The sequence below is a fragment of the Canis lupus genome, chromosome 7 (assembly GCF_048164855.1).
Source record: "Canis lupus baileyi chromosome 7, mCanLup2.hap1, whole genome shotgun sequence".
NCBI lineage: Eukaryota > Metazoa > Chordata > Mammalia > Carnivora > Canidae > Canis > Canis lupus.
Genome location: NC_132844.1, coordinates 56929095 through 56942052, shown reverse-complemented (window position 1 = coordinate 56942052; position 12958 = coordinate 56929095). Strand labels below are relative to the sequence as shown.

The 12958-nt window shown below is 32.0% G+C and overlaps 1 protein-coding gene across 3 annotated transcripts in view; it reads left to right on the top strand.

Annotated features, from left to right (window-relative positions):
- The window catches only part of CD2AP (CD2 associated protein), a 145284-nt gene that overhangs the window by 85544 nt on the left and 46782 nt on the right, over positions 1 to 12958 (top strand). For all 3 annotated transcript variants that reach the window (XM_072832738.1, XM_072832737.1, XM_072832739.1), the window contains 4 exons: positions 6032 to 6219; positions 8668 to 8746; positions 9137 to 9231; positions 10494 to 10598. In XM_072832738.1, coding sequence (XP_072688839.1) covers positions 6032 to 6219; positions 8668 to 8746; positions 9137 to 9231; positions 10494 to 10598 — 467 coding nt within the window. The remainder of the gene's footprint in view (positions 1 to 6031; positions 6220 to 8667; positions 8747 to 9136; positions 9232 to 10493; positions 10599 to 12958) is intronic.

Genomic DNA, 12958 nt, shown 5'->3' with positions numbered 1-12958 from the left:
ATTTGATGTAAACTATAAATCCACAGATTCAAATAAGATAAAGATACACACACACACAGGGCTTGCAATGGTATACCATAATTAAGTGCTGAAAATAAACAGTAAAGTGAAAAGTCTCAGGAGTTAGTGGAAAAAGGACACTTCAAATAGAGAAAAATTGAGATAAAAACCACATACAATCATCAGAAACTAAGTATGGCAGAAGACAATGGAATCTTTGAAGTGCTAAAACAAGAAAAGCGGTCAACTCAGAATTCTGGTTTTGTGAAAATATTCTTCAGAATAAAGGTGAGAAAAAAGTTTTCAGGCAAGCAATAATAGAAAATTCATTGCTAGCAAACCTGCAGCACTCTAAAGAATTAAAGTTCTACAGGAAGAAAGCAAAATGATACTAGGTAGAAACTTGTATTTAAGTGGAATGAAGAGAGTGATAGAAATATAGGTAAATATGTGGGTAAGTATAAAACACTTTTCCATTTTAAAAATTTTTAAATGATAATGTATTAAAATAATGTATTATGGGAAATATAGCTTATGTAGAAGTAAAATGTATGGTAACAGTAGATATAAACACAGAAGAGATGAAATGGAAATGCATCCATTGCAAGGCTGTTACATGTGAAGTGGTATAATCTTATTTGAATGTAGATTTTGGTGAGTTAATGATGCATATTGTAAGGCTAGAGCAACTCTTAAGAAAATAAAACAATAATAGTTAATAAGTTAATAATAAAAAATGCTAAAAAAAATACTTAGAGACATCAAATACAAAAATCAACTCAAGATGGATTAAAGTCTTGAACAATTGCCTAAAAGCATAAAACTCCTAGAAGCAAACATAGGTGTAAGCTCCTTGACATCAGTTTTGGAGATGATTTTTTGGAACTGACTCCAGAAGCAAATGCAGCAAGAGCAAAAAATAAACAAATAGGACTACGTCAAACTCAAAAGCTTCTCCACAGAAAGGAAACCCATCAACAATGAAAAGGCAGAGTATGGAACAGGAGAAAATATGTGCAAATCACATATTTATATTTGTTCCTTTGTCCCATATATCTTATAAGGGGTTAATATCCATAATATATAAAGAACTTACCCAACTCAAAAACGTGATTAACAAATGAACAGAGGATCCGAATAGGTATTTTTTTCAAAAAGAATGATATGCAGATGGCCAAAAAATACATGAAAAGGTGCTCAACGTCACTAATATTCAGAGAAATGCAAACCAGAACCATAATGAGATAACACCTCACACCTGTAGGAATAGCTATTATCAAGAAAACAAGAAGTGCTTGAGGATATGGAGAAAAGGGAACCGTCCTGTACTGTTGGTAGGAATGTAAATTGGTGCAGCCACTAATGAAGATAGTATGGAGGTTCCTCAGAAAATTAGAACTACCAGGTAATCCAGCAATTCCATTGTCTGGTCATTTACCTAAAGAAAAGGAATACACTGATTTGAAAAGAAATCTACACCCTTGTGTTCATGGCAGCATTGTTTATACAATGGATAAAAAAAAAGTTTTATAAATATGCACAATGGGATATTATTCAGCCATAGAATAGAAGGAAATCCTTGCCATTTGCCTCAACATGGAAGGACCGTGAGGACATTATAAGTGAAATAAGTCAGACAGAGAAAGACAAATACTGTATGATCTCATTTAGATGTGGAATTTAAAAACAACTGAACTGAGGGATACAGAGAACACAGTGATGGTTGCCAGAAGCAAATGGTATGGGATGGGTAGAATGAATAAAGGTGGTCAAAAGGCACAAACTTTCAGGTTATAAATAACTTCTGGGGATGTAATGTATAGCATAGTGACTATAGTTAATAAAACTGTATTGTATATTTGAAAAGTCATAGAAAAATAGATCTTAAAAGTTCTCATAAGAAAAATATTTTGTAACTGTATGGTGATGGATATTAACTAATTAGACTGTGGTAATCATTTCATAGTATATATACACATTAGTAATCGTTATTTGTATACCCAAAACTAGTATACTATGTCAATTAAAAAAAAGGGGGGGGGATATAGCAGAGGCCACTGTCTTTATGTGCACACATGAGGAACGGCCATGTGAGGGTATAGTGAGAGGCAGCCATCTGTAAGCCACAAAGAGAGATTTCACCACAACCCAACATGCTGCCATTCTGATCTTGAGCTTCTGAAAAAATAATGTCTGTTGTTAAAGCCAAAAGATAAAAAAGAAAAAGGAACAAAGATCATCTGTGTAAATAGAAACAAATAGCAAGATCATGGATTTAAACCACATCAGTGATTACATTAAATTTAAATGGTCTGGGGGTGCTTGGGTGTCTCATTCATTGTGTCTGACTCCTGATTTCAGCTCAGGTCTTGATCTAGGATTGTGAGTTGAAGCAATCATATTGAGCCCTACAGTGGATATGGAGCCCACTTAAAAAAAAATTAAATGATCTGAAAACTCTTAATTGAAAGGCCAATTGACTGGATAATGTGTGGCCTACTAGAAACTTGCTTGAAATATTAAGATACAGGTTAAATGAAAGGAAAAGGGTGTTGTGTGCAAAGCATAAGCAATTTAGAATGGTTACATTAATATCAGTGTACTTTAGGAAAAAAATTCCAGGAATAAAAGGAACATTTCATAATGATGGAATCAATTCATAAAAATTATATAATAGTTCTAAATATGTATAACCTAATTTTATTCCTTTTCATGGTATAACTTTGAAGTTCATGAGACAGAAACTGCCAGAATTGAAAGAAACAAGCAAATTCACACATAGATTTGAACATCCTTCTCTCATTTATTGATAGAATTAGTGGACAAAAAAATTAGCAAGGATGTAGAAGACTCAAGTGATCAAATAAGTGGATCTAATTTATATTTATGAAATTGTTAACCCACCAACAGTAGAATATACATTCTTTTGAAGAGTACATAGAATATTTACCAGGTAGACTCTTAATCTTTGGGCATCAAACAAGTCTCAGAAATTTAAAAGGTTTACAGTCCTATACAGGAGGTTTTGTGACTCCAGGGGAAATATTTTAGTAATAAATACTTGGGAAATTCTCAGTTACTTGGAAATTAAGCAATACTTATAAATAATCAGTGGATCAAAGAAGAAATTAGGGGGGAAATTAAACTGATTTTTCAAAGAAAGAAAATGGAAATAACAATCAAAATTTGTGGAATGCAGGTAAAACAGCACCTGTACTTTCAGTGCTAATACTAGAGTAGAAGTCAGTAATCTTAAGTTTTTATATTTGAAATCAGTAAAAAAAGAGCAGACCTAAAATAATTAGAAGGCAGGAAATGAGAGCAAAAAACTATGAAATAAAAAACAGACAACTTTAAAGAAAATCAAGTTCAACAGTTGAGTTTTTTGAAAAGGTATAAAATTGATAAAGCTCTAATGTTGCTCAAGAAAAAAGGAAAAAAATATTACCGATAATCAGACATGAAGTGTCTGAGTAACAACCAGATATGAATAATCACTACAGATCAGACCTCAGAGGGATAATGAAAAAATATACTCATAAATTTGATGATTTAGATGTATACATTCCTTGAACAGTACACCTACCAAAATAGAAATAGAATAGTCTGAATAGCACATGAAAAAATTTGAATTCATTATCAAAAGTCTTCACACAAAATACTGTTGAATTCTATTAAGGATTTAATCTTACACAGTTTTTCAGATTTCTTAGGTTTGTATGACTTTGATATAAAAATCTGATGAAGTCATGAAAAAATGAATTACAAATCATTATCTCATGAGCATAAACAGAAATCAAAACAAAACATTAGCACATCAAGTCCAGCAAAATATGTTAAGGTTATACATTATGATTAATGGGATTTATCCCTTTGGTTCAAAAGCAAAATATGTAAAGGTTATACATTATAGTTAATGAGGTTTATCCCATGGATTTAAAAGTTAACAGTGTAAATAATAGTCATCTCAGTAGGTACAGAAAGAGAACTTTGTGTATTCTTTTTTTTTTTTTTTTTAATTTATTCCTGAGAGACATAGAGGCAGAGACACAGGCAAAGGGAGAAGCAGGCTCCGTGCAGAAAGCCCAATGTGGAACTCGATCCTGGAATTCCGGGATCACGCCCTAGCCAAAGGCATACACTTAACAATTGAGCCACCCAGGCATCCCAGAGAATTTTGTGTATTCAACACTTAATTTCACTAAAAAAGCTCCATAAGAGCAACAGAAGGGAACTTTCTAAATTGGACAAAGCTCATCTGTGAAAACCGGCAGTTAACATTCTTAATGCTAGAGAAATAGTGATAGGTCTGTAAATGGAATACCAATCAGCAATAAAAAGAAGTGGAGTATGAATACATGGAACAGCATGAGTATATTTTACACATTCTGCTTAGCAAAAGAAGCAGACAGGAGACTTACGTGTGTGATTAAGTTTATTTGAAACTCTGAAAGATACTTGTGACAATGAAAATCAAGGTGTGTATGAGTGTCCATTTGGGTTGACAGAAGTATTCTGCATCTTGATTGTTGTGGTTCCATAATGCATACATTTCTCAAAAATTACTGGAATATCCATGTAAAAGTGGTTTATTTTATTGTACATAAACATTCTAATAGACTAAAAATATATTACAAAAAATGTGGCTTAAGCTAATATTGAAAGTGGTTAGAATAGATTGTTAGCATTACATTTAATAAAAGTTCCTTTTAATTCTCAAATGTTTCAGATGTGTGATTGGAGGCTTTTGATTCAATAATAATTTATTACAATAATATTTAAACCACAATTATAGTTTATAAAATAGTAATTTAATAATTCATTAATAATCTAATTAATAATTTAAAATATTTGGTTCTGAGATCATCTAGAATTCAGTTCAAATGTTGGCTTTGTTGCTTAGTACCTCTATGGCTTTGGAAAACTTCTTAACATTTCTTTGTGCAGTTATTTTCACAATGAGGAATAGTAGTTCTTAATGTTTGAGTGGTTATGTAAGTTAAATATAATTCATGTACAGTGCTTAGCAAGTGCCTGGTATAGATTAAGCCCTGAATAAATGTAGCTACCATTTTTATTAATTGCCTTGTTATTTTTACTGTTAAACTTCAACAGATTTTGTTAGTTCAGTGAACTCATATCATATGTTTTTCCCTACCCGCCAACCCCATTCTGAAATGTTTCTGGAATTTTCTTGGGTGATATACTTTGGAACTTTTTTTCTTAGATTTAAGGCCCTTTGAGAATCTGATAAGAGCTAATGCTGCTTTTACCCAGAAAAATAAAGTGAAAAAAATACCCATACAGTTTTCCATGGTTTGTTCATAAACTCGTTAAAGCCTAGAAATAAGATCCATTGCTACTAATAAGCAAGATTGTAGAAACAGCTTTCTTACTCATATAATATTAAATTTCTTTTAAAAGTTTTTTATGATTTAAATTTTGATTGCTTCAAATTTAGACATGTTTATTTCATGTATGAGTTAAAATGATCTTAAACTTTTAGAAATAAAATAGACTTTAAAGAAAACATTTGCTGATATTACTAGTTGTTATATTTGGAAACTCCCCTACTTTGATCAGATTGAATCCTATTTTTAGTATATGTGCTGCCAAAGTGAGCACAATCAGACTGAATCCTATAACTTTCAGAAATGGTTAATTTTCTCTCTAATGTTTTGATCTTACATTGTGTCATGTTATCCAAGAGCTGTGAATTTTGACATGCTTTTATCAAATGCATAATATGTGTGTATAATATATATGTATAATATGACTATAAAATGACTTCCTGGATTTCTTAATTAACATCTTATTAATTAAATATATCTAAAATTGTTACCATTCTAAACAATATCCAAAAAAATCAGTTTAAGTGAATTTTACTTTTTTGGATATTTTAGTGCTCCCATCATTTAATTTTTTCTTTTTATTTTACCATTTTTAATTAGGAGGTATACATAAATACTCTGGAAGGGAATATCAAGATCTTTGTGATTCTACATTCTTCAAAAACAAATTATTCTTTCAGAAACGGTTTTTACTGGGCCTACCTCACCTTTACCGTCTCCGGGGAATGGGAATGAAACTGCACCTGGATCAGTTACACAGCCAAAGAAAATTCGAGGAATTGGATTTGGAGATATTTTTAAAGAAGGCTCTGTGAAACTTAGAACAAGAACATCTGGTAGTGAAATAGAAGAGAAGAAAACGGAAAAGGTAGTAATAATGAACTTTACTTAGATTAACTGCACTCATTAAGGATTTTTTTTTAAGATTTTATTTATTTATGCATGAGAGACACAGAGAGAGAAGCAGAGACACAGGCAGAGGGAGAAGCAGGCCCCATGCAGGGAGCCTGACGTGGGACTCAGGATCACACCTTGGGCTGAAGGCGGCGCTAAACCGCTGAGCCACCCAGGCTACCCTCATTAAGGATTTTTTTTAACATGTAAAAGTCAGTTTACAACTCTGTTTTATTTCCTTTTTTGAGATTGCTAATAATTGGTTATGAATGAGAAGGCTTAGAAACTGTTTGCAACCATATAGAGATTACTTTAATGTTTTACAAAATGAGAACATTTCCTGGTAAATTTAACGTGAACTCTCGTAATGGAAGCTTTAGAGTTTTTGGTTATCATAGGTAAAAGTAGAAAAGACAATTTTTTTGTTTTGCCTTTTAAAAGCTAAAGTTACTTTTTTTTAAAATTTGAAGTAGGTCTAATGGGTCATTTTAAAATGGATTCATAAATAAATAAATAAATAAATAAATAAATAAATAAATAAAATGGATTCACAATGAAATACTAAGTTAATTCCACTCTACTTAACTTTCCTCCGATTGTCAGCAATGGTGAAATCTGCTAATCTCCCTCTCAAAATGTATGGAAAAAATTATTTTTCATTAGCATTTCACTGGCATTGTGAAATAAATCAAAATGAATGTACCATAAATTAAGACATGTAATAACAGATTTATTTTATTTTTTACCACTTGGTGAGATCCTTATTTATTTATTTTTTCCTTCCAAATTAATAACAGATTTTAAAATAAATGCATTAAGTCTTTGTTTTGGGAGAAAATAGCTGCAGTTTCTACAACATTAATTGCAAAGCTATTGTTTCTGAAGTTCACACCTTAGAGATACAGACGAGTACCTACTTCAGTTAGTAGTTTTTTCCATTGACTTTTGGGTATTGTTTCATTTTAGTTCTCAGTTGTGTCTATATTTAACTCTTAAAAGAGTTTAAAGTATTTGGGTATTTGCTTGCCTAATTCAGCTGTATTTCATTTATAAGATTGTTTTGGTTAGTGAAATACATTCTTAATTTTTCTTCTAAGGTGGTTAGTTTCAACATATTTTTTTCTTTCCCAGCTTGTTACATAGTTTTTCATGTAATAATGTTTTGGATTCAGGAAAGAGAATTTGTACTTTCTACCCTACCCTTTCCTAGATCTGAGACTGTCTGACAATTAGATTATGGGGCTTAATTGATTCTTGGTTTTAAAGGTAAAGATTGGAATTCTTGTGGTTTTTGGAATGGTGCTGTATAGCAATATAACAGCCAGGAATGTTGGAGAACCAGTGTTTGCATTATGATAGACACTAGATAATCTGGGGCTCTTTTCAAACTCTGAAGCTTATGGTTTATATAATAACTTTATTTCATTAATGATTACACTAGTATTCTTTCAAATGTCACTTAAAATGTTCACTACTCAAGAGTTATTAGAGGTGGTCTCAGGGTCACCCTTATATGATGGCCTGGTGAGCCTTGCTTTGATCATTGATCTGGGAATGGACAAAGTAGAGAGCACATTTGCTATATTTGTAGGTAACATCAGGTTGGAAGAAATGATGGTTAGAATTGGGGGAGAAATTAAAGGGAGTATCTTAAAAGATAAGCAGAACACAGAGTGATAGGTAGTTGGTACATTTAGATTTTTAAATAATGACAGCTAAGGTCAAATGTAATGTTATTTCTGGGAAGAGAAGTCCAGGAAAACACTAGTATGACGGACTTAGTCAATTACAATGTAATATTTTCTACTATAGTTATAGGGTTTGTAACATTATCTAGGCTTTTCATTCAGATAGCAACAATGAAGAAATAATAAAGACTTTCTTTTCCTTCCCTAGGTCATCCTAAGGAAGTTTATTAGTACTGTTGTTTAAGAGCCACTTTCTGAAGTCAGACTTTTTAGGTTCCAATCTGGGCTCCACTACTAAATTATTGTTACTGTGGGCAGGTTAACTGCTTATTCATCTATGAAAGAAGCGAGTAATAAAGCTTACTTTATTCAGATTGCTTTGAGGATTAGGTTATAATATATGTAAATGTTTAGCTCAGAGATTGGTATTCAGTGCATTTTCAGATGCTATTATTTTTATTTATTTTAGAGGTTTAAAATTAAATCACATTATTATGGGTAGCAAACAATGTGTATTATCCTTAAGATAGGGAGTTTTTAAAATGTGAAGTTCTGAGCTATCATTTAAGTAGCTTTTGTTATCTTTATCTTTTTCATTACAGAGTTTTCAGTTACATTACTAACCTGGCTACAGGTCATTAGAGAAAGCTGCCTAACTGCAAATGGAAATTTTATTTAACAATATTATCTTAATTCTCACCTAAAATATTTGATACCTTCCTTTTCTATTCCAGCCCTTAATTATACAGTCAGTAGGATCCAAAACACAGAGTCTGGATGCAACAAAAACAGACACGGAAAATAAAAGTAAAGGTAGGTTTTTGGATAAAATTTTCATACTGGGAATGAAGCATGCTCAAATATGTTGGATTTTTTTAAGATGTTTGTTAAAACTACTATTTGATCAGAGTATTAGATCCTAGGATATGTAAGCACTACAGGGTCAAAGACTGTAGAGTGCTTTGTTCACCTGTGTATCCCCCTGCAGTTAGAACTGTGCCTAGAACATAGTAAACACCTGGTAACTATTTGAGTGCACAGATTAATGAAATTGTTACTTAATTCAAAGTTTATAGTGTTGACCGAAATTATTAATTCATCTTTAATACTTCTGTATATTTTTTTACACAAAGTGGATGCTTAATAAGTACTGTTTAAAGAATCAATTTATTTAAACTAAGTTATTTACATTCTTTATTTTAGCAAAGGAATATTGTAGAACATTATTTGCCTATGAAGGTACTAATGAAGACGAGCTTTCTTTTAAAGAGGGAGAGATAATTCACTTAATAAGTAAGGTAAGATATTTCTCAGTTTTTCAGTGCATTGATTTATTTTATTCATTCTTAATACTCTTCCTACAATGTGTAAGCTATAGAGGAGCTGGAACTTTGTCTTGTTTCTGTGTCCTGAGAGCCTGGCACATTGTAAGTGCTCAGAAAGGCTTTTTTGAGCAAATTTTTATTGTCTGTCTTTATAATAATTGATATATAGGGGATTATTTTTAACATAATATGTGTTTTTTCTCTAACTCCTCCAGGTTTCTATTCTCACTTCCTGGTTCACCTCATTAAATTTTTTCCCCCATCTAATGTTTGTTGTTTATAATATAAAAAGAAAAAGAGGGATGCCTGGGTGGCTTAGCGGTTGAGTGTCTGTGTTTGGCTCAGGGCGTGATCCCGTGCTCCTGGGATCGAGTCCAACATCAGGCTCCCTGTATGAAGCCTGCTTCTCTCTCTGCCTCTGTCTCTGCCTGCCTCTCTCTCTGTCTCTCATGAATAAATAAAATCTTTAAAAAAAAAGATATTTAGAAGAAAAATAATGAAACAATTTAAATTCCATCATATATAAATATTTATAAAACCATAACTGTGGAAAGTGATACAGCTTTTCAAAGAATGAAGTAGTTTTATAACTTGGGATGGATTATGGCAAAAGAAAAAACCCAGGAATATTTGGGTCTGGGCAGAATCCTGTAACTATTTGTAATAGGAGAAAACTATAAATATTTTGGTTTTGTTATAACACATATAGAATAATTTCTGAAAATTTTCTCCTTGTTTTAAATTGACTTTGTTATAAGTGGTTTAGTGTATGTAATTTTTAATATCCATACAGTTTTGGACTGATAATATCCAATTTCTCATGGAAGGGGGGATATCTGGAAAGAATTGTAGAATATCTTGTTAAATTTTAAAGCAAATGAATAATGTGATTATTTTTTGGTATATAAAGTGTTAAGAATGTCCAGTAAGATACAGTTAAGAAAGTCATGTTCTCTCTTCATCCTCCTCTCCTACTTTGCTTTTTCCATTCTCTTCTCCTTGTAAACTGAATTTTAAAATTCACTTGACTTATTTTAAAAACGAAACCAATTTTATAAGTACTGCTGGAAGTAATATGTGAGTAATGTTTGCTTTAAGGAGGACTTTATAATCTGTTTAGCCTTTTTTTTTCCCCTTGTAAAACCAATGGAATTCAATATTTTCCTATTGTAAACTTTTTTTCTTATTTAAAGATAACCCCTATTATTTTAATCATTCTTCATTTTGCACTATAGGAGACTGGAGAAGCTGGCTGGTGGAAGGGTGAACTTAATGGTAAAGAAGGAGTATTTCCAGATAATTTTGCTATTCAGATACATGAACTGGATAAAGACTTTCCAGTAAGCTTTTACTTTTCAAAAATGGTAATAGTTTAATGAACCTTTTGCTAATATTTCCTTAAAAACAGTTTTTTTTGCATTGTTATTGAATAACTTTATGAGGGGGTTTCCACTTTTTTTTATTGAGGTAAGATTGATTTGAACTGTAGTAAAACAAAATATTTCAGTTCTGTACTTTATTTCTGGTTTTCTTTCCCCACTGACGATTTTGAAAAGTAACCTTAGACTTAATTATTTTATTATAATCAAAAGAAAAAGTCTTCCATACTAGTTAGACAAATTAACATGTGCCTAGAAGAAATTATACTTTCAAAATCTTACTTTAAGCTACTGTTGATTTTACAATATTTCTCTGTCATGAATTTTTGGGAGGGTAAGAAGCAATCTGCCTTCTTACAGGATTTAAGTCCTATATCTCACTTCTGACATAAAGTGAATAAAGTGATGCTGAATCATTCATCAGTGACTTTTTGCTTTTCTGCAACTTGATCCCTTTTTACCCCATAGAAGGATGGACCTCATTGAGGATTGATTGAATGATTGAAGTATAATTGACATACAGTATCCTATTGGTTTTAGGTGCTATAGATCATAGTGATTAGGTATTTTTATACATTACAAATGGTGGGCAGCCCGGGTGGCTCAGCGGTTTAGCGCTGCCTTCAGCCCAGGGCCTGATCCTGGAGACCCGGGATCGAGTCCCACGTCGGGCATCCTGAATGGAGCCTGCTTCTCCCTCTGCCTCTCTCTCTCTCTCTCTCTCTCTCTTTCTTTCTGTGTGTGTGTGTGTCTGTCATGAATAAATAAAATATTAAACAAAATAAAAATAAAGAAAAATGGCAATATGGGGAATAAGATGATGATCTGATGTATGTGGCTAGTTTGGAAACATCTTAGTGATTTCATGTTTTTTAAATATAGTCTTTTTCTAGAAGAATACGGATTTTGTGTGTTTTTTTTTTTTTTTTAAGAGGGAGGGGAGGGAGAGAGAGATAATCTTTTTTTAAGGTTTGTTTATTTATTTATTTATTTCAGAGTTAGAGTAGAGGGGGCAGAGGGATGGGAGAGGTAGAAAGAATCTGAAGCAGACTTCCCTCTGAATACAGAGCCCCACTTGTAGCTAGATCCCAGTTCCATGAGATCAGGACCTGAGTTGAAACCAAGAGTCTGACACTTAACTGACTGAACCACACAGGTTCCTCCAGGAGAGAGAATATTAAGAATTGGATGCTTAACTGGCTGAGCCACCCAGGTGCCCCAAGTGCTGATTTTGTTTTTAAATCTGTTGATATTCCACTGTTCCTGTAAGAATTGTTTTTTTAATGCTCCTTTATATATCTGTGATGTCATTTGTAACTTCTCCTATTTCATTCCTTGTGTATTTATTTGGGTCCTCTTTTATTTTTGATGATTTTTAACTAGATTTATTGACTTCGCTTACTAGCCTTTCAGTAATCAGTTTTAGTTTCATTGATCTGGTCTGTTGTTTCTTTTTTATCTATTTTGTTTATATCTGTTCTGTTGTTGTTTTTCTACTAACTTTGCATGGTGGTTTTTTTTTTTTTTTCCCTAGTTCCTTTAGGTGTAAATTTAGGTTGTTTTTTTGGGAATTTTTTTATTTCTTGAGGTGGGCTCTGTATTGCTACAAACTTGCTTGTTAGAATTGCTTTTTCTGTGTTCCTAGATTTGGAAAGTTATGTTTCAATTTTCATTTATCTCAACATTTTTTTTTTGTTTTCTCTTTGATTTCTTTGTTGACCCATGATTGTTTAGTAGCATTGTTTAGTTTCTCCGTGTTTGTGTTTTTTTTTTCCAGTTTTCTTGCAATTAATTTCTAATTTTATACTGTTGGGGCTGGAAAAGATACCTTTAATGATTTCAGTATTCTGGAATATTTTGAGATTTATTTCATTGTGGCCTAACATCTGGAGACTGTTCATGTGCACTTGAAAAGAAAGTGTTCTCTGTAGTTTATGAGTTTTATAACCTATTTAGTATGATGAGTATTGCTACATAAGCTTTTTTTTTTGTTTCCATTTGCATGAAATATCTTTTCCATCCCTTTACCTTCAGTCTGTGTGTCTTTAGATCTGAAGTCAGTCTTTGTAGGCAGCGTATAGATGGGTCTTGGTTTTCTTTTTATCCATTCATCCAGTGTCTTTTATTGGAACATTTAATTTACATTTAAAGTAATTGTTTATAGGTATGTACTTCTTGCCATTTTAATTGTTTTCTGTTTGTTTTTGTAGTTTTTCTCTGTTCATTTCTTTTCTTCCCTTCGTTTGTGGTTTGATAGTTTCCTTATATGTTATATTTGGACTTCTTTCTCTTTATTTTTTGTGTTTCTTCTCTAGGCTTTT